Source organism: Pogoniulus pusillus, chromosome 5, assembly GCF_015220805.1.
Source record: "Pogoniulus pusillus isolate bPogPus1 chromosome 5, bPogPus1.pri, whole genome shotgun sequence".
Taxonomy (NCBI): Eukaryota; Metazoa; Chordata; class Aves; order Piciformes; family Lybiidae; genus Pogoniulus; species Pogoniulus pusillus.
The window spans coordinates 32,833,498-32,852,311 of NC_087268.1; the positions used below are offsets into that span (position 1 = coordinate 32,833,498).

General features: G+C 43.9%; 1 protein-coding gene across 5 annotated transcripts in view; it reads left to right on the top strand.

Moving 5' to 3' along the window:
* Nucleotides 1–18,814, top strand: part of CARS2 (cysteinyl-tRNA synthetase 2, mitochondrial) — a 55,855-nt gene that overhangs the window by 6,791 nt on the left and 30,250 nt on the right. For 4 of the 5 annotated variants that reach the window (XM_064143754.1, XM_064143750.1, XM_064143749.1 and 1 more), the window contains exons 4-8: nucleotides 6,319–6,390; nucleotides 6,992–7,097; nucleotides 8,105–8,188; nucleotides 11,216–11,345; nucleotides 14,592–14,725. In XM_064143754.1, coding sequence (XP_063999824.1) covers nucleotides 6,319–6,390; nucleotides 6,992–7,097; nucleotides 8,105–8,188; nucleotides 11,216–11,345; nucleotides 14,592–14,725 — 526 coding nt within the window. Of the gene's footprint in view, nucleotides 1–6,318; nucleotides 6,391–6,991; nucleotides 7,098–8,101; nucleotides 8,189–11,215; nucleotides 11,346–14,548; nucleotides 14,726–18,814 lie in introns of those variants that run through there. The other variant, XM_064143753.1, reaches the window with a different exon arrangement.

The following is an 18,814-nucleotide window of genomic DNA, read 5'->3' on the forward strand; positions in this document are numbered from 1 at the left end:
GTGCTTGACCTACTGATTCGACCCAGACTTTTGTTATTTTCTACAGCTATGTGTGTAGGAAAATTATTTTGGGTTTAGTGGTTTGGTTATTTTTGTGGGTGGGTTTTTTGGTTGATTTTTTTCCCCTGGTTGTTGTTTTGGGGGTTTTGTGTTGTGTTGGGGTTTTGTCTTTGGGTTTTTTTGTTTTTTTGTTTGGGGTTTTTTGAGGTTTATTTCTTTTAATAAGTAGATAGTAAGTACTAAGATTTCCTGTCACCCTAACATAGCTGTAGTAGAGCTGAGAGTCTGGAGGGATGGGTGTCAAGAGATGAGTGGAAGTAAATAGGTGCATAGTTGTATAAGAGCAAGAGGCAGGGAGAGCTACATTACAGCACCTATGGCCAGGGTCTTCTTTCCCCCACCCCTGCCTTGGGGGCCAGTGGGGAACAAAAAAGCAGTGAATCTTAATCACTGAAGGGTGTCTTATCCCAAAAGCAGTCCAAAACTTTGCAGCCAGAAGGCTTTTGACTGAGTTCTGAAGAAGCATTGTGCCATTGATCATTAAAGGCACAGTATAGGTAGCACTGCTACATTGAAGGTTGAAGGTGGTTTCTGCACAGTGCCAGGCACCATCTATCCACAACATCAGCACCTTGGAAAGCTTGATCAATCTTGTCTAAGTTCATCACCTAAATGAAAGCTGGCATAGAGTATATCATCATAGAACAGTTTGACAGAAAGACTTCCTAAGATCACCAAATCCAGATGTTGACCTAATACCACCATGTCCTGAAGTGCTGTGTCACACGTTTTTTAAAACCTCCAGAGCTGGTGACTCGACTTCCCTGGGTGGCCTAGCTAGTGCCTGACCACTCTTTCAGTAAAGAATTTTTATCTTCTATCCAATCTCAGCCTCCATGGTGCAATTTTAGGCCTTTTCCTCTTGTTTTCTCATGTGATACTAGAGAGAAGAGACTGACAGCTGCCTCACTACAGCCTGGAGAGAGTAATGAGGTCTCCTGTCAAACTCCTCAAGGCTAAACAACCCTAATTCCCTCAGGTCCTCTAGATCCTGCACCAGCTTCATTGGCCTTCTCTGGACATGCTCTGGTACCTCAATGTCCTCCTTGTAGTAAGATGCCCCAAACTGAACACAATATTTGAGATGCATCCTCACAAGTGCTGAGTACAGGGGCATGATCACTTCCCTGCTCCTGCTTTTGACAGTATTTCTGACCCAGGACAGGATGCTGTTGGTCTTCTTGGCCACCTGAGCACACTGCTGGTTCTTATTCAGCCAGATGTCATCCAGCACCCTCAGATCCCTGTCTGCTGGGCAACTCTCCAGCTGCTGTGTCTGGATCTTATAGTGTTGTATGGGGTTGTTGTGGTCCAAGGACAGCATTCAGCACTTGGCCTTGTTAAACTTCATACCATTGACCTTGGCTTATTGGTCCAGCCTATCCAGGTCCTTCTGTGGGGCCTTTCTACCTTTGAAAAGATCAGCACTCTGTGGTGGTTTAGGTGTTACCCCGCCCCCCCACACTTTAGAAGCACCTAGCTAGACTCAGTCGGACTCTGGGAATATAAATGAAGCTATTTATTTACAGCTAGCACAATATACAAGCAGCTATTTACAATATATACAGTTATAGACAGAAATATACAAGGTAAAAGTAATACAGAAACACAACTCCCCTCCCAGAAACCTGAGTCCCCAGGAGGGGCTCTCAACCACCCCTGCACCTTCCCCCTGCCCTTCTCAACCTTACCCCAGTCCTAAGGAAGAAAAGAGGTTTGGCCAAGAGGTTAAGAAGCAAAGGTGAGTGGCAGGAGAGGTTAAAGAGATGCAGCTCAGTCAAAGCCCAGCCCGAGAGTGAAGACAAAATGGCCAGAGTGTTATCTGATGTTTACTTTGTTCTTGTTCAGCAAGACTCTGAGGGAAGGAGACATCACCATTGTTTTCCTTTCGCAGCCTATGATCTAGTTCTTCTCACCAAAACATTCTACCCTGCTTCAAACTAGCACACACTCCTACACAGTCTAGTTTTGTCTTCATACTTACTGAGGATACTCTCAGTCTCCTCATCCAGATCATTGATAAAGATACTGAACAGAACTGGCCTCAATACTGAGCCCTGGGGATCACAACTTGTGACTGGCCACTGACTGGATTTAACTCCATTCGCCACCACTCTTTGCACTCAACTTTGCAGCCCTTTTTTCTGTCCACCCACCCAAGCCATAAGCAGCCAGTTTCCACAGGAGGATGCTGTAGGAAATGGTGTTAAGGGCTTTACTGAAGTCCAGGTTAACAGTGTTCACAGCTATTCCCTCATCCACTGAGAAGGTCACCTTGTCATACAAGGAGATCATGTTTGTCAAGCAGGACCTGCTGTCATGACCCAGTTACCCTATACTAACCCTGGTCAGCAGGGGCTGGGAGGTGGTTAGGCTAAGGTTTAAATAATTTCCCTAGTGTAAATAAAGGCAAAATGACACCAAGTGGCTGATGAACTGGGTTTATTAGATTGGACTGGAGCAGAGGGAAAATGGGAAAGAGAAGCAGTGGGGAGAAAATACACATATATCAAGGAGAGGGGGTATCACTTGGCTTGAAAATCATGGCCTTGTCGCAGGAGCAGTTCCAAGTTCCTTGGCGGGGCACAAGGCCATGCCAGTTGGCCTTCTAGGCTGCAGGCAGTGAGAGCTGGAGCCGTGCCACTTCCTTTTCTCTGGGATGCATGCAACAGTGGGAGCTGAGTGATGCGGGGCTGCTGATGCAGGCTGCCTGCCACAGAGCCCTCTCGGCACATGGGCAGTGGCAGGAATTACACAGTCACAGAACTGTCAGGGTTGGAAGGGACCTCAAAGGTCATCCAGTTCCAACCCCCTGCCATGGGCAGGGACACCTCGCACTAGATCAGGCTGCTCAGAGCCTCATCCTTCCTGGCTTTAAAAGCCTCCAGGGATTGGGCTTCCACCACCTCCCCGGGCAACTTGTTCTAGTGTCTCACCACCCTCATGGTGAAGAGCTTCTTCCTAACATCTAATCTAAATCTACCCTGGATCCTTTCCCCCTCGTTCTATCATTACCTGATACCCTAAAAAGTCCCTCAACAGCTTTCTTGTAGGCCCCCTTAAGATACTGGAAGGCTGCAATAAGGCTTCCTTGGAGCCTTCTCTTCTCCAGCCTGAATAGCCCCAACGCTCTCAGTCTGTCTCCATAGGAGAGGTGCTCCAGCCCTCTGAGTGTCTTTGTGGCCCTTCTGTGGACACATTCCAGCATGTTCATATCTTTCTTGTAATATGGGGTGGGGTCTCACCAGAGTGGAGTAGAGGGGGAGAGTCATCTCTCTCAACCTGCTGGCCACACTTCTCTTGATGCAGCCCAGGATGTAGTCGATTTTCTGGGCTGCACTTGTGCACTGGTGGCTCATATTCAGCTTCTCATCCCTCAGCACTTCCAAGTCCTTTTCTTCAGGGCTGCTCTCAGGCCAGTCACTGCCCAGCCTATATATATATTCTTAGGATTGCCCCAACACAGATATAGGACCTTACACTTGATCTTGTTGAACTTCATAAAGTTGGCCTGGGCCCACCTCTCCAGCCTGTCAAGGTCCATCTGGAGCCTTTCTCTCCAGTGTGTCATCCATACCACACAGCTTGGTGGTGTTGGAAAGATGCAGGCCCAAGCAGAGTAGGCAGAGCAGAGGGGAAGCAGGGCCATGCCAAGTGGCTGCTGACTCTTGCTCCTTCCCCGTGGCTCTTGGCACTTCCTGCTGCTGAGGCGTGAGGTCAGGCAGAGTGGAGTGACAGCAGGCACAGAGGTGTGGGGCAGTGCAGAGTAGCCGGAGTAGAGCAGAGCAGTGGCAGGAGCTGTGCAGCTTCCTCTGGCCCCCTGCTCTCTCCTGCTTCCCCAGTAGCCCCTGTTTTCCCTCCTCTAGAGCTGTGCAGAGTGCTGTGTGTGCATTCTTCCTTCAGTAGTGCTGTTTGAGACAACCCAAGCACTCAGGGTCTTCATGAACCTGTACTGACTGGGCCTGGTCACCTGGTTGCCCTGCACTTGCTGCATAATGGTGCTCAGGGTGATCTGCTCCATGACCTTCCCTGGCACCAATGTCAGACTGATAGGTCTGTAGTTCTGCGGGTCCTTCTCTAAGCCCTTCTTGTAGATGGGTGTCATGTTTGCCAGTCTCCAGTCGTCTGGGACCTCCCAGGTTAGTCAGGACTAAGGGTAAATATCTCTGTGTAAGTCTTGGCAAAACTGGGGCTGTAAGTGGTTCTCAGTTGGATTTCAGCTAGACCTGTTTTCACCAGCTGATCATCTTTTATTTCTTTTAATACTTTTTGTACTCCAGCATGCTAAGAATGCATCCCTTGGTTTAGTCTGCATTGTGAGTTTTTTGTTCTGCCTTTAGAATCTGTAGCTTGGTGTCTCCTGGATCGTAAGTGGATATGTTGGATCAGATTGCATTTGCAAGCTTTAAGCTGGTTTCTTGGAGCCAGAGAATTTGACAGCTGTCACTTCTGTTTAATCTTTAAGCAAACAGTTACTTTTGCGGTTAAATACAGGGCACTGCATTCAGATGAATATTAGTATACCACTCCTGCAGAAATATGTTTATTCTCTTAATTAATTGCCTTGCAATTTTCTCAGGGAGTAATAGAGTCATAGAATCAGGTTGGAAGAGACCTCCAGGATCATCCAGTCCAACCTAGCGCCCAGCCCTAATCACCCAACTAGACCATGGCACTAATAGTCCATCTTAGAAGAAGAAACAAACCCAAAAATCTATTTAAAATCAACATATATGCATTGTAACATTTTTTCTTTATTGTTAGAAGATTATAGGGATTTTTATATTTGAAGAGTGGGAGATGACACATTGTTTTAAAAGAGTTTGTGTTCATTTACTGCATTCTTTGGCTCTATGAAGTAATCTTTTCCTGTTTTTTTTTGTGACTTTTTGAAGTGCTTGCTTTAAGGTCTGTACTTCAGTAGCCTGATTATGTTGTTGAGACTTGTACCTGAAGCATTACAGTAGTAGGATCAATGTGCTTAAGCTCCATCCTCTGATGAGATTCATCTAAGGAAAACCTGAAAGTTTGGCATCTGGTCTGAGATGAGCATACTGTAGTAGTCTGAGATGAATGTCTTTGCTTTCAGCATGTGTCTAGATAGAAGGAATATCCCTGTCTTCCTCCTGTAGTCACCTTTGTCTCTGCTGGTTGAAGAAGAAGTGAAGCTGTCTAGGAGATGAGCTTGGTCACAGAGGTCTAGAAGAGCACTCTCTCTGGTCATTAGGCAGAAGCATGCCTTTGTTTCTTAGTGCTGGCCATCTTCCTCATTTCATTGCTGGATGAGCTTATGATCTTGTCCTGCCTTCTCGAGGAGCTTTTCTAAACAGTGGTACCCACTTGTGCTCTGAAAATCAGACCACTTCAGGATGCTTCCATAATGAATTTGAAGCTATGAACTTGGATCTGTTTTCTTAATGATTCAGTTACCTGCAGGCTGGAGAGACTGACTCTGTGTTGTCTTCTCACCAGTAGGTTCTCCTCAGAGAAGATGTAAAAGTGTGCATTTGAAGCACCGAGGTATCATGCTTTTGCTTGCTAGGGCACATTTTGCTGTCATCCATCTTTCAATCCTGGACCTCTTCTGAATATTTGGGAACAAGTATCTCATTGTGTGCAAATTGTCTCTTTCATTTTGAGTTGCACTTTCTGGTTACTTCTGGCAGGATCCCTATTCCTGTCTATTGCCTGGTGAATGAAACATGCAGAGAAGGTGCTTGAGAAGCGCTGCAGTTGGCAAAGTGTGGGGCTGACTTACAGTTTGTTTCCCTTGATTATACTGAGATGGATGAGTAACCATGATCAACTGAAATAGCTTATTTTTCTTAATCACTGAAAATTAATATCCTGTCTCATCCTGCAAGTCTCTGATCTGTCTTTCTGACATGTAGGTGGTATCTATGTCCACTGCCAGGAAGTTGAGTGAATTTTCTGTCCTGTGTACTATGTTTTGTCACTGGAAATGGAAGACCCTTGCAGAGAAAAATGAGAGAAGGAAGAAGTTTATTATTTTAATCTTTGGTTGGTTTCTCTTAAAAGATGTATGTTAACATCTGGCAATTCAGAAGTGTAAATGCTGCTTTTAAGTTATAACTTACATCTCCTCCCCATGAATGTTAGATTAATAAGCCTTTCTGAGTCTTTACCTTGGGGGCTCTGTAAGTTTTCTAGTTAGCTTTTAACTGTCTGATAAAGATCACAGTATTTTATATTGTTACTTTGATTTATGATTTGCTAATCCACTTCTCTCTTTTTCAGATGAATATATCGCCTGTAGCTCTTGCTCGAGTATATGAAGAAGACTTTAAACAAGATATGGCTGCCTTAAAGGTACAGATACCCAAGCAGTTATTTTGGTAAAGAATCCTATTTTGGTAGTTTGAAAAAGAAATTGATTGCTTTTGTAATGAGGTGTTCCTTTGAAACTGAATACTAATTTACTTTTTTGTTCTTCTGGAAAGACATTATCCAACTTCCAAGAAAGGAAACTGGGGGAGAAGCAAACCCTGACTTTGGAATGAACAAGTTTAAATTTCTTTAGCAGCACAATTATTCTTTCCCCCTCCCCTCATGGAACCTTACATCACAGAAAATACCTATTTACTCTAACACATAATCAGCCTGATCTAAAGCATAGCAAACATCACATATTCTTTCACTGACTTCAGGTGGCTTTGCTTCTTGTCCAAAATGCTTGTCAGAAGCAGGGAGTAACCCACTGAGAAAAAAAGTGGGGTTTTGGGTTTTTTCCCCTCTTTTTTTTTGGGGGGGGGCATATTATCTTAGATGCTTTTTATGTCCTTTTTATACTTTCAGCCTTTTTCTTTTTTTTGAAGATAAAATTGAGGAGAATGTTCATTAAAATCTGAGTGAAGAGACTTGTCAGCAGTGTGTTTCATCCAGGCCAATGAGATGTTCCTCTTTCTTTAAGGTCCTTCCTCCTACAGCGTATATGAGAGTGACTGACAATATCCCTCAGATCATTGCCTTTATACAAGCAATAATTGCTAGTGGACAAGCTTACGCAACGTCACAAGGTAAGGCAACTCCTTGTTCAGCGCACGTACAGGAAATCTTGGTCATCCTGTTTTGGGATCAGATGAGATACTCTGTGCCAAGCTTTCCTTCTGTTGATGAACAGATAGGGCATGAGAAATTTGTTTGTGATGACATGAGTAGGCATAGGGATTATCACTCAATTTTTAAGATTAATGTAGCTCATGAATATAATAATTTGCTACAATGAACTACTACCTAAGATCTTCTGGGGAAGTCTTGGCCTGGCTTCTACAATAGAGCTGGAGGAACCACTTATCTCTAAACAAGAGGTGGGTATCTGCTATGTGCTGTTAAAGATCATAGAATCATAGAATCAACCAGGTTGGAAGAGACTTCCAAGATCATCCACTCCAACCTATCACCAAGCCCTATCCAGTCAACTAGACCATGTCACTAAGTGCCTCATCCAGTCTTTTCTTGAACACCTCCAGGGATGGTGACTCCACCACCTCCCTGGGCAGCCCATTCCAATGCCAATCACTCTCTCTGGGAAGAACTTCCTCCTAACATCCAGCCTATACTTCCCCTGGCTCAACTTGAGACTGTGTCCCCTTGTTCTATTGGTGGTTGCCTGGGAGAAGAGGCCACTGTAAAGGACAATGTGTGGATTTTTGCCCCCTCCCCCTCCCTTTTTTTTCCCTTCAGCAGAGCTGATGTGGTAGAACAATTCAAGTGTTTGTAATTGCGATAGCAGTAGGCTGTGCTGCTGTTAGGGAGGAGATTGCTGATGTGTGCATGGGTAGAGAAGAGCCTGGGGAGATCCTCATAATATGACGTTATCTGTTGTGTAGAATGAGCAAGTGCAGTGAGGCTAGTTGAAAGGCTGGCAACATGGAAACAGTTGCTAAGAAATCTGTGCTATTTCTGAATTTCTGTATCAAAATTTAAAATTGGAGTTGAAGGTTATTTTCTTCTGCTTTCAAGGTAATACTTCCTTTTGAATGTGCCCCATCTTTGCTGTAGAACTAATATTTCTTTTCTATAGGCAATGTTTATTTTGATCTTAAATCTTGGGGAAAAAGATATGGAGTATTAACTGCTCTTTATCCTGATACTCAAGATGAATCAGGTAAGTTTGTGACACCACCTTGTTTGTATTAATTCATTGCTTGAATGTGTGATTTATATATATGTAAACTTTCATTCAACAGTCCAAAACAGTTTTCTCACTTCTTGTGTAGCCAACTTTTTGGTTAATTAAGACTATGTTGCTTTGGTGATTATTTTAGGCACTGGCTGTTGCTCAGTGCAGGAGGAAACTTGATGTCTTTTCATATTTGGTTTGCTCACACTTTGTTTGCTCCATTTGGTACTGTAGAACAATTAGGATTCTTAATTTGATGTAAATATTTGGGATTGGTACATACAAGCTTCATAGCAAGGTGGTGGTCTCGTTGCATTAGCCATGAGTGAGGTAGTCAAGTGTAAGTGCAGGGAGACTTAATTTATCCTATTATTGCTTGGGCAGTTGCATTCCTCCAATGCATAACTGTATGAACTTGTTTCTTTCATTACTTGCCACCCCAGCCTAAGTAGCCCATTTGTGTGAGGGTGAGCAATCTCTTGAGGCTGTGCTAGAGCATGCCAATAGATACAGGGTTGTGTGTTTCCTCCAGCAGCTGTCCAGCTGCTGAGCAAGGCTGCTGAGCCTCTTTGTAGTTTCTGTGAGCTGGAACTGATCAGTTCTCTCTGCACTGGAGAACTTGATGCAGGTCTGCTGTATCCTTTTGCATGCTGAAGTTCAATATTTCTTAATTGCAAAAGAATCTGTTTGCAATTACTGATAATGCCTGGCAGGCTGGTGCTCAGGTGAATTGCAGCCAGAAGCTTGTCACTGCTCTGCTCAGGAGTTGTTTCAGCATTGTGACTCAGAGGGAATGTGTTTTGTCAGCAGTTATTTAGAGGCAGTTACTGACTGCTAAGGCAGCTAACAGCCTTCTGGACTCCCCTGGGAAGAGCATTACCAGCAGGTCAAGGGAGCTGATCTTCTTTGCTGAGCACTGGTGAGACATGCTTGGAGTGCTGGATCCAGTGCTGTACTCAGCAATACAAGAGAGACATGGGCATACTGGAGGAAGCCCATCAATATGACGGAGTTACTGGAGCATCTTCCATATGAGGAAGTTGGGACTACTTGGCCTGGGGAAGAAAAGGCTCAATTTGTACAAGTATCAGGCTCAATTTGTACAAATACCTGATGGGGGAAGAAAGAAGATGAAGCTAGGTTCTTCTCAGTGGTACCCAGTTACAGGACAAGAGGCAATGGACACAGTGTGAGAGACAGGAAATTCCTGATAGAAATCATTTTCACTCTGAGGATGGTTAACAAGAATGTGTTTCCTCTGAAGTCACTTGCAACTACATTTACTATTACTTTTGAAGATTTTGACTGTTGTTTTGCTTATGATGAGGAAGGTGAAGAGTGATGAGTTGTTTGTTGGGATTTTTTTGGTAGCAGCATAAAGAAGAAAAAAAGAAAAGGGAGATTACAGTCAACAGATACTGGTCAGCCAGAGCTCAGCAAACTAGTGAAAGAGCCAAGATGAATATAACAGGATTGTACCTCTCTCACTTTATTTCTTATCACTTCTGAATGATGAAGCAGGCGTAATGGATTCTTGTAATGTGCTTTCTTTAATATCACGTGACACCCTGAATCAAAACTGACTCTGTGTAATGCCCGTGAAATACAAGCAGAGTAGCTGAAGAAAAGTGACTATCTAGTAGATCTCCAAAAATAGCTATGAAACATCATTCCAATGTGTTGATACTGGAATGCTCCAGGAATTGGTTCAGACTTAGTGATACACCATGGTTTTGTTAGGAATCTGAAACAAGCAGAGGACTGAGGAACATCTGACATCAACTGCTGATAAAATAGATGACTGAAGTTAGATAAGGGAACTTCAAACAGTGTGTGTTGCTTGCCAAGCTGGATCCCTTCAAGCCAAATAGGTGTTTTGCTGCATCACTCAAATGCAAGGTTGCGTTTTTGTCAGCGCAGAAATGCGGAGTCTAAATATCTGTTCCTTAGCTCCTGCCAGGGAGCAGTGTGCTTTCATCTGGGGGCTAGGAGCCAGCAGAGCCCAACTGGCATCTCCCCTGTACAGTGGCAACAAGGACTGCATCTTTGTCTATGCATTGAAAGGAGCAGCAAATAACAGCTGAGGAGGAGAAGCCACTGGTGAAAACAATACTGGACAGTTGCTGCAGTCCAAGATAATTTTGATTCTCATCCCCACGCTCTTCTTGGTTTCATAGAATCCAAACCAAAACCTGTGTCCCAGGGAGAAAAAAGCAGGTCTTTTGTTTGTGGGTTTTGGTTTGTTTTCTGTTTTCTTTTTCTGCTGCAGTGCAATCTTTTTGTTCTAGGAAACTCGCTGATAAGTAACTAAGTGAATCATCCACAAGGACTAAAAGGATAAGGATGTATTAAATCTTGAATCCATATTTTTAGCCTGTAGAAATCTAATGCAACATATGTCATGGAAAAAAGAAGGCTCCAGGGAGACCTCACAGTACTTAAAGCGAGCTTTTCAGTACTTAAAGTGAGCTTATGCAGAAGATGGAATCAGTCATTTTAGCAGGGCTTGTTACTATAGGAGAAGGGTTATGGTTTTAAACTAAAAGAGGGTAGATTTAGACCAGATGTAAAGAAGAAATTTACAGTGAGGGCGATGAAACACTGGAACAGGTTGTCTGGAGGTGGGGTAGAAGCCCCATTTCTGGAACCATTCAGGATCAGGTGGGACAGGGCTGTGAGCAACTTGATTATCTTAAAGATGTCCTTGCTAACTTCAGGGGGATTAGACTAAATGACCTTTATCTATGTCCTTTCCGACCCAAACCATTGTATGTTCTATGATACTATTTTGCAAACGCTTGATTGAGAAGCTGGAAGGCCTATATGAGGGGGCAGAGAAGAAAGTTGCAGGAAAAGAAGCTGAGTTAAAGAGATTACATGCATTTAGGTCACTAAACATGCATTTCCACTTGCTTTCATTTGCTCCTTTGTGGTGGTTGTTGGGGTTTTCTTTTGTTTGGTGTATTTTTTTTCTTTAATACATCTCTTTAGCAAATTGCCTCTTCTTGGCAGTTGATACTGATAAACGACATGGTAAAGATTTTGCACTGTGGAAGGCTGCCCAACCTCAAGAGGTGTCTTGGACTTCTCCCTGGGGAAAAGGAAGACCTGGATGGCACATCGAGTGTTCTGCAGTATCAAGGTCAGATTTCTTGGATTTTAAATCTATTACTGGTTTTGAGTCCCACAACAATGGTAGCATCAGTATTGAAAGTGCTTTTTCTGATCAGTAGAAAGCACCAGTTTTAGTGAGAATACTTTCACGCAGTTGGGGATGTCCTGTGCAGCCCAAACTCAGCTTCACTTAATGACATAGCTGTCTGGCTACTCTGTGACATCTTCTCTTGAGATGGTGTTTAAAATGTGATTTGCAGGATCACACAGATTTAATTAACAAGTCTGCTAAATTCAATTGAGCAACCAAAGTTTTAGTCCAAGTTATAGTATGCCTTTCATTTGCCTCTTTCAGCCTCCATCAGACCCAATCCAGCAAGTAGTGCTGTGTTAGTAGGACAGGGTATGGGATTCCATCCTGACTCCAGTAAGTGAATGAGATCTTACTGGCCTTATCTTAGCAACAGCTGTGGATTTCATGCTCATCATCCAACTGTTACTCAGCATTCTTTCAAAAGTCAGACACAGTGTTAAATATTCTGATTTCTGTGTGTCTGATTTCTGTGGGCACCATGTGAGTTGTGTATAGCAGCATTTTGCTTGTGCCTGGTTTTAATTAATCTACTCTTAATTTTTGAGTTGTATTTTATCCACAGGATGATGGTACTTTGCTCTACACTGTATTAACTTAGGACCTATTGGGTTTTTTTATATGTTAAAAAAAAGACTTTAAAATCTTCTCTGCTGTAATATTGATAGTGGTGCTCAGTTTTGCATTAGTCTCAGATGAGTACACCTTGAGTACTGTGTCCAGTTCTGGGCCCCTCAATTCAAGAGAGATGTTGAGGTGCTGGAACGTGTCCAGAGAAGGGTGACACAGCTGGTGAGGGGCCTGGAGCACAAATCCTATGAGGAGAGACTGAGGGAGCTGGGGTTGTTTAGCCTGGAGAAGAGGAGGCTCAGGGCTGACCTCATTGCTGTTTACAACTACCTGAAGGGACATTGTAGCCAGGTGGGGGTTGGCCTTTTCTCCCAGGCAACCAGCAACAGAACAAGGGGACACAGTCTCAAGTTGTGCTGGGGGAGGTCTAGGCTGGATGTTAGGAGAAAGTTCTTCCCAGAGAGAGTGATTTCCCATTGGAATGGGCTGCCCAGGGAGGTGGTGGAGGCACTGTCCCTGAAGGTGTTCAAGAAAAGCCTGGATGAGGCACTTAGTGCCATGGTCTAGTTGATTGGATAGGGCTGGGTGATAGTTTGGCCTGGATGATCTTGGAGGTCTCTTCCAACCTGGTTGATTCTGTGATTCTTTGGAATCTAATAATTCTTTGGAATCTAATAACAAACTATTTCGATCTGGCCCAATTTAACTTAATGTTTTCAATGCAATCTAAAAGTGGATGGAACAGGTGCTTAAGTTTTTCTTCCATATACTTTGATGGTGAACCCAAGGTTGTTAGTAATCACTGCCTGATTTTAGAAAGGTTTGTAAGAGTGATTTTTGCCGTGTGCAAATAGTTTCAGCATGGTGAAACAGCAACTGAAGCACACAAAACGCTGCTGTATTTGAAGTGCAGCCTGTGACAGAGTGCACAGGTGAGAAATGCCAATTACAAAATGGCCTGTCTGCTAGCAGAGCACTGTTTGTAGTCTGTGTTTCTTTCTTAAAATACTTTGTTTACTGTGGCTGAATGAGGCTCCTGCCATATAAATGAAGAGTTGACCCATGCAGAGCATAATCATCATAATCTTGGACTGTGGAAAGTGGAGAGCTTATTTGGGTTAAGTTACCTGAAATATTTAACTGACCCAGTCAGCTGTCTAAGGCCCATTTTAAGCCATACCTACTTACCTGTGTGTTTTGCCAAAGATTTCAAAGCACCTTAGGGAAGCTAGGTGAGCTAATTTTCTTTATTTAGAGGAGCCTTTGAAGTGTGCCCAGTGAAGGTGAATGAGAAGGGTCTTGGTCTCAAACAGCCCTGGAGGAGAGAACCACATGCTGTGATTTAGATCTGATCTCTAGAGTTTCCTTTGTGGTGAGATGGGCTGCTACTGCTGCCCATTTGCAAATCCATCTCTCCCCAGCACATAATGGTTTAGTTGGAGGAAGTGGCAAGTGACTGAGGCTCTTCTGTAGCTGGCACAAAGAAACGCATGAGCTGGGGCCACTCCTTTGAAGATCTGGGGTTTAAAGCAGGTAGTCACAAGGTTGGGAAATGGATGCAGTGTCCTCTCTTCATTTTCTTTTCTTCCAGTGCCCCAACAGCTTCTGCAGAGGCATTCTGAGCCAGGGTGTTAGCAGGGTGTTTTGTCACAATAAGGGACAGAAGTATTACTATTTTTCTGCAGAGGCATTCTGAGCCAGGGTGTTAGCAGGGTGTTTTGTGACAATAAGGGACAGAAGTATTACTATTTAGCCAGCTACTGTGCTCAGCTTTTTAACTTGACACATGGGAAGGTTGTGTGTGGCTGCACGTGTACGCACGCACACCTGCATGGGGCCTGAGTGTCCCTGGTTGCTGGGCAGCTAGCATTGATTTCCCTCCCTGTGAGTAGGTAAGTGTTGTCTTTAACGGATGGCAAAATAAAGTTATTCCCTTGCTTAACGTGACCTAGCAGGGTCTTGGTGGAGCAGTGGGCAAAGTGTAGCAGCCCTGACTTCTGATGGTTGACCACAAAGTGTCTAGGTCTGTCCTATGGCCTCACGAATACCTTACAGCCAGCAGTATGTGTAGAGCTCTGTGCCATACCAGCCTGCAGGTGACATGTACTGATGCAGTGCAACTGGAGTGAAAAGCATGAGCTTGGGACATCAGAGGCACTGATGCTTCCTTTTAGGACCTTTCATCATTAAGCATTTTCTATCGTGACTGTACAGTATTGCCTGGATTCGTACACAAAAGGTACAAGATAACTAATAGTGATGCAGAGTTTACAGAAGTGTTCATCACTTCAAAATTGATAAGATTGCAGGTGAGGGCAGCTGTCTGATACTGAGACTGTAGCAGAGCAAGGAGAGGAGATGTCCTGGCTGCCATTCTTTACATTAGAAAAGTAATTGCTCCTACTGAGGAGAATTAATGCAGGGAGGTACGGGTCCTGTCTATACAAGGTCTGCTGCAGTTTTGATCAACAAGATATCTGTAAAGTCCTCTTTTAAAACTGCAGTCACTAAATTGTACCCTTCAACTTATGCTGTTTCATCTTATTTTCTGCATTTCTTTTTACAACAAGCTTTGTGGTGTTCTACTTACCGATCAGGAAAATATTGTTACAGTGCAGTGTTTGGAAAGCAGCTGGACATCCATACGGGTGGAATAGATCTTGCATTTCCTCATCATGAAAATGAAATTGCACAATGTGAGGTGTATCATCAGTGTGATCAATGGGGAAATTACTTTTTGCATTCTGGTAAGTAAAATATTAATCGCCTGGGAGGCCTGTACAGATATAACAGTTCTTTTTAGGTCTGGCTTTTGTATGGTATGAAAACAGACTCTCTTCTGCAGTAACCACGGTCCTGTCTTCACTGAATGAAGAAACGTAAGTGAGAGTGAATCTTGAAACTTTGGAATGAATGCCTCTATTGATAATTATATTATATTATTAATATTCTGCACTTTGGCCACAACAACCCCAAGCAGTGCTACAGGCTGGGGACTGAGCGGCTAGAGAGCAGCCAAGAGGAAAGGGACCTGGGGGTACTGACAGATAGTAGGCTGAAGATGAGCCAGCAGTGTTCCCAGGTGGCCAAGAGAGCCAATGGCATCCTGGCCTGCATCAGGAGCAGTGTGGTCAGTAGGACAAGGGAGGTTATTCTTCCCCTGTACTCAGCACTGGCCAGGCCACACCTTGAGTGCTGTGTCCAGTTCTGGGCTCCTCAATTCAAGAGAGATGTTGAGGTGCTGGAATGTGTCCAGAGAAGGGCGACACAGCTGGTGAGGGGCCTGGAACACAAACCCTGTGAGGAGAGGCTGAGGGAGCTGGGGTTGTTTAGCCTGGAGCAGAGGAGGCTCAGGGGGGACTTCGTTGCTGTCTACAACTACCTGAAGGGACATTGTAGCCGGGTGGGAGTTGGTCTCTTTTCCCAGGCAACCAGCAACAGAACAAGGGGACACAGTCTCAAGTTGTGCTGGGGGAAATATAGCCTGGATGTTAGGAGGAAGTTCTTGCCAGAGAGAGTGATTGGCATTGGAATGGGCTGCCCAGGGAGGTGGTGGAGTCACCGTCCCTGGAGCTGTTCAAGAAAAGCCTGGATGAAGCACTCAGTGGCATGGTCTAGTTGACTGGCTAGGGCTGGGTGCTAGGCTGGCCTGGATGATCTTGGAGGTCTCTTCCAACCTGGTAAATTCTATGATTCTATGAAAGCAGTCACAGTGAAATACTCCTGGATTTCATCATGGCAGGTCTCCAAATAGTAACAGTATATGCATTGTCTATGTGTAGTGTTTACTCTTCCACATTAGACATGTGGAAAAAAGTTTTTCCTGTGGAATCTCATTCACTTAATTTAAGTTTCCTCAAAGTTTGAGGATACTTTTTGTGATAGGCTTTCTTTTTAAACTGTGTTGCAACTGCAGCAGTCCAGCAGCAAGAAGGTGAAAATGGTTAATATTTTCACAGATTGCATCAGGTTGGGAGGGACCATCACAGGTCATATTGTCCAACTCCCGTGCAGTCAGCAGGGGCACCTCCAGTTACATCAGGCTGCCCAGAGCCACATCAAGTCTAATTCTGAATGTATCCAGGGACAGGGCCTCCACCACATCCCTGGGCAACTTGTTCCAGTGTTCTTCTGCTCTCCTTGTAAAGAACTTCCTCCTTATGTCCGACCTTGCTGTAGGTTAAAACCATTGCTTCATGTCCTATCAATACAAGCCCTTCTAAACAGTTCCTCCCCAGCTTTCCTGTAGGTCCCCTTCAGGTTAGTAAAATGTAGTTACAAGGCCTCCCTGGAGCCTTTTGCTCTCCAGGCTGAACAGCCCCAATCCTTTCAGCTTGTCTTTGTAGGAGAGGTGCCCCAGTCCTCTGATCACTTTTGTAGCCCTCTTCTGGACCTTCTCCAGCAGGTCCATGTTTCCCATGTATTTGTCCTAAACCCAGAAATTCCTTGGTTCTTAGAACCCAAACCTGCAGTACCTGAAGGCAGGAAGTGGAGGTGGTGTGTGGGCAGGTAGCTGATTGCTATGCTTTCCAAGCACTGAGAACAGAATAAACCAGTCTAGTTTTCCAACATCTATTGGCACCAGTGACTTGTGAGTTTAATAGGTTTTCAGTATCATCCAGGCAAAAATAGCCTGTGATTGTAAATGTGGAGCAAGGCTTCTAATCATGATAAGAAGAGACTTCTGTACTGCTGGAAAATAAGGATGGGGAGAATGCTGAGGCACATGAGCTGATGAAACAATGAATCTCACAAAGTTATGAAAACCTGCAGAGAAGTGATCAGAGTTGGGATGGCTTTGTGTGGTTTGAAGTGTGGGGGAAGCCTTGCAGGCAGATGCTTTGCTGCAGTAACCAACCACTGGACGTTATGTGTGCAATTCACATAGTTGTTACTATTTAAATTCTCCTAGAAAGGTGGATTTTTTTTTTGGTTTGCTTGTTTGATTTGTTTTGATTTGATTTTGTTATGTGTGGTGGTTTTGTTTGTTTGTTTTGCTTGGGTTTTTTGTTTTTTTTTTAATCCACCAGTTGCATTACAGCTAGTAGTAGTTGTGAGGAAACAAGATTGATGCTGAAGACCAAGTGAGTCAGATGCTTTGGTCTTCTCTGGTCAGGTATTGGCAGTGAGATTGCTGGTGGATAGAGACAAGGAGATCTGTGACATCTGTGGATGACAGAAAGACCAAGTTATTCATCCTTTATCTCTGTAGAAAAGCAGAGTGTTGTGGTTTAGATTTGCAACCCAACAAATTGGAAACTTACCCTCTGGAGTAAATCTACCACACTACTCAAAATTTAAAGTGGACTAAAAGGAGTAGACTAAATATAAAAAGTATAAAAGGCAATAAACATGTATAAGGTGTATTTACATACGATTTACCGTTTGAAAACAACATAATAACCCCTAGTACAATATTTCATCTCACTCTTCCCACCCCCTCCCCACCTCTCCTCTCTGGACACAAAGCCCAGAGAGACTGCACACAGCCATCCCTCTGTCTCTCCCTCCCCCTAACCCAGTACCTTACGAAGTTAAAACAGACTGATCTGCCTGCATGCAAGGTCGGGAGCAGAGACAGTGAGCAGCCAGAAATCAAGCAGAAGGTAGCCAGAGAAAGAGCAAGCTTATGCAGCAAAATATAAGGTATTCAGTAAACCAATAGAATTAGATAAACCTGTGTTGTTATGTGTCAAATCCCCCAAATGGTTTATCTTTTATATTTGAGTTCTCTGGATAAACCAGGTATAGCCTTAAAACTGTAACAGAGAAACATTTAGTCCTGTCACTGTGATACCTTAACCCTATCTAGTGCTCTGACCACCTTCAGTGTCTCCCTGCTTTCCCGGTGCATGAATGACTTTGTATTGGTGTAGACCACAGATAGTACAGACCTTGTCTCTTCCTTCAGAATTGGCATTGCTGGCTATGCCTTACTAAACTGTACCATTGTGCCTGTTACTTGCTCAGTCTCCAGCATATGAGACTGCCTGCCTGCTGTGTTGGATAGCTGCTTCTTGCTGCCCTTGCACAGCAGTGCTACAGTGAAGTTTTGCTGTACAATGCTCTGCACTACAGCATCGTCTGATGGTACTAGCACTGTTCCTGTTGATGGAAACCTTGACATTTGTTCTTCCTGTTGCAGTCATAGTGGTTGTAGATGGTCAGCTGAAGTGAGTCGGGTTCAAGCCTGTAGTCTCTTTTTGCTGAACAGTATTTTGTGCAAGATGTCTTCTTAGTGAACTCTGAAATGCTTTCCGAAGAGCCACAGTTAAGTCTGTGCTGCACTCTGGGAATTACTTGAGCTTTCTGTTTGGTTGGTTGGTTTTTTAAATGATCATTTGTACTGTGCAGAATGAATGTTGAATTCTGGATTCATTTCCCAGTGTAGAGCCTATAATAAATCAATAGCAATTGTCCAGAGGGTGATGCATCCTCTGGTGTGTGCTTAGGTCCTGAAGAGTGGGAGGGGAGTTCTCTGCTCTTCCACTGAGATGCATTGGTTACTGCCAGGTGGAGCCTTCTGCTGAGAAACTATGAGTCTGACTTTTTAAGCTTGGAATTGAAACTACAGGGGAAATACTTATTTGAAACGAACTAATTAAAGAGGAGTCAGTATTTCTTTGAGGGAGAACTTAATTCTAAGGGAAATTTGCACACCAAGGTTCTGTAGGAGCTGACAGATTACATTCATTAAGTCAAAAAATTTTGCTGGAGGATGATAGTGTGAATTATTTAGGGCAAATTAATCGGCTTCAGAAACAATTTATTCTGGTAACAGACTTCAGAATTTTAGCAGGCTCAGAATTGGAGGAGCAATCCCCATTAGAGGAAGA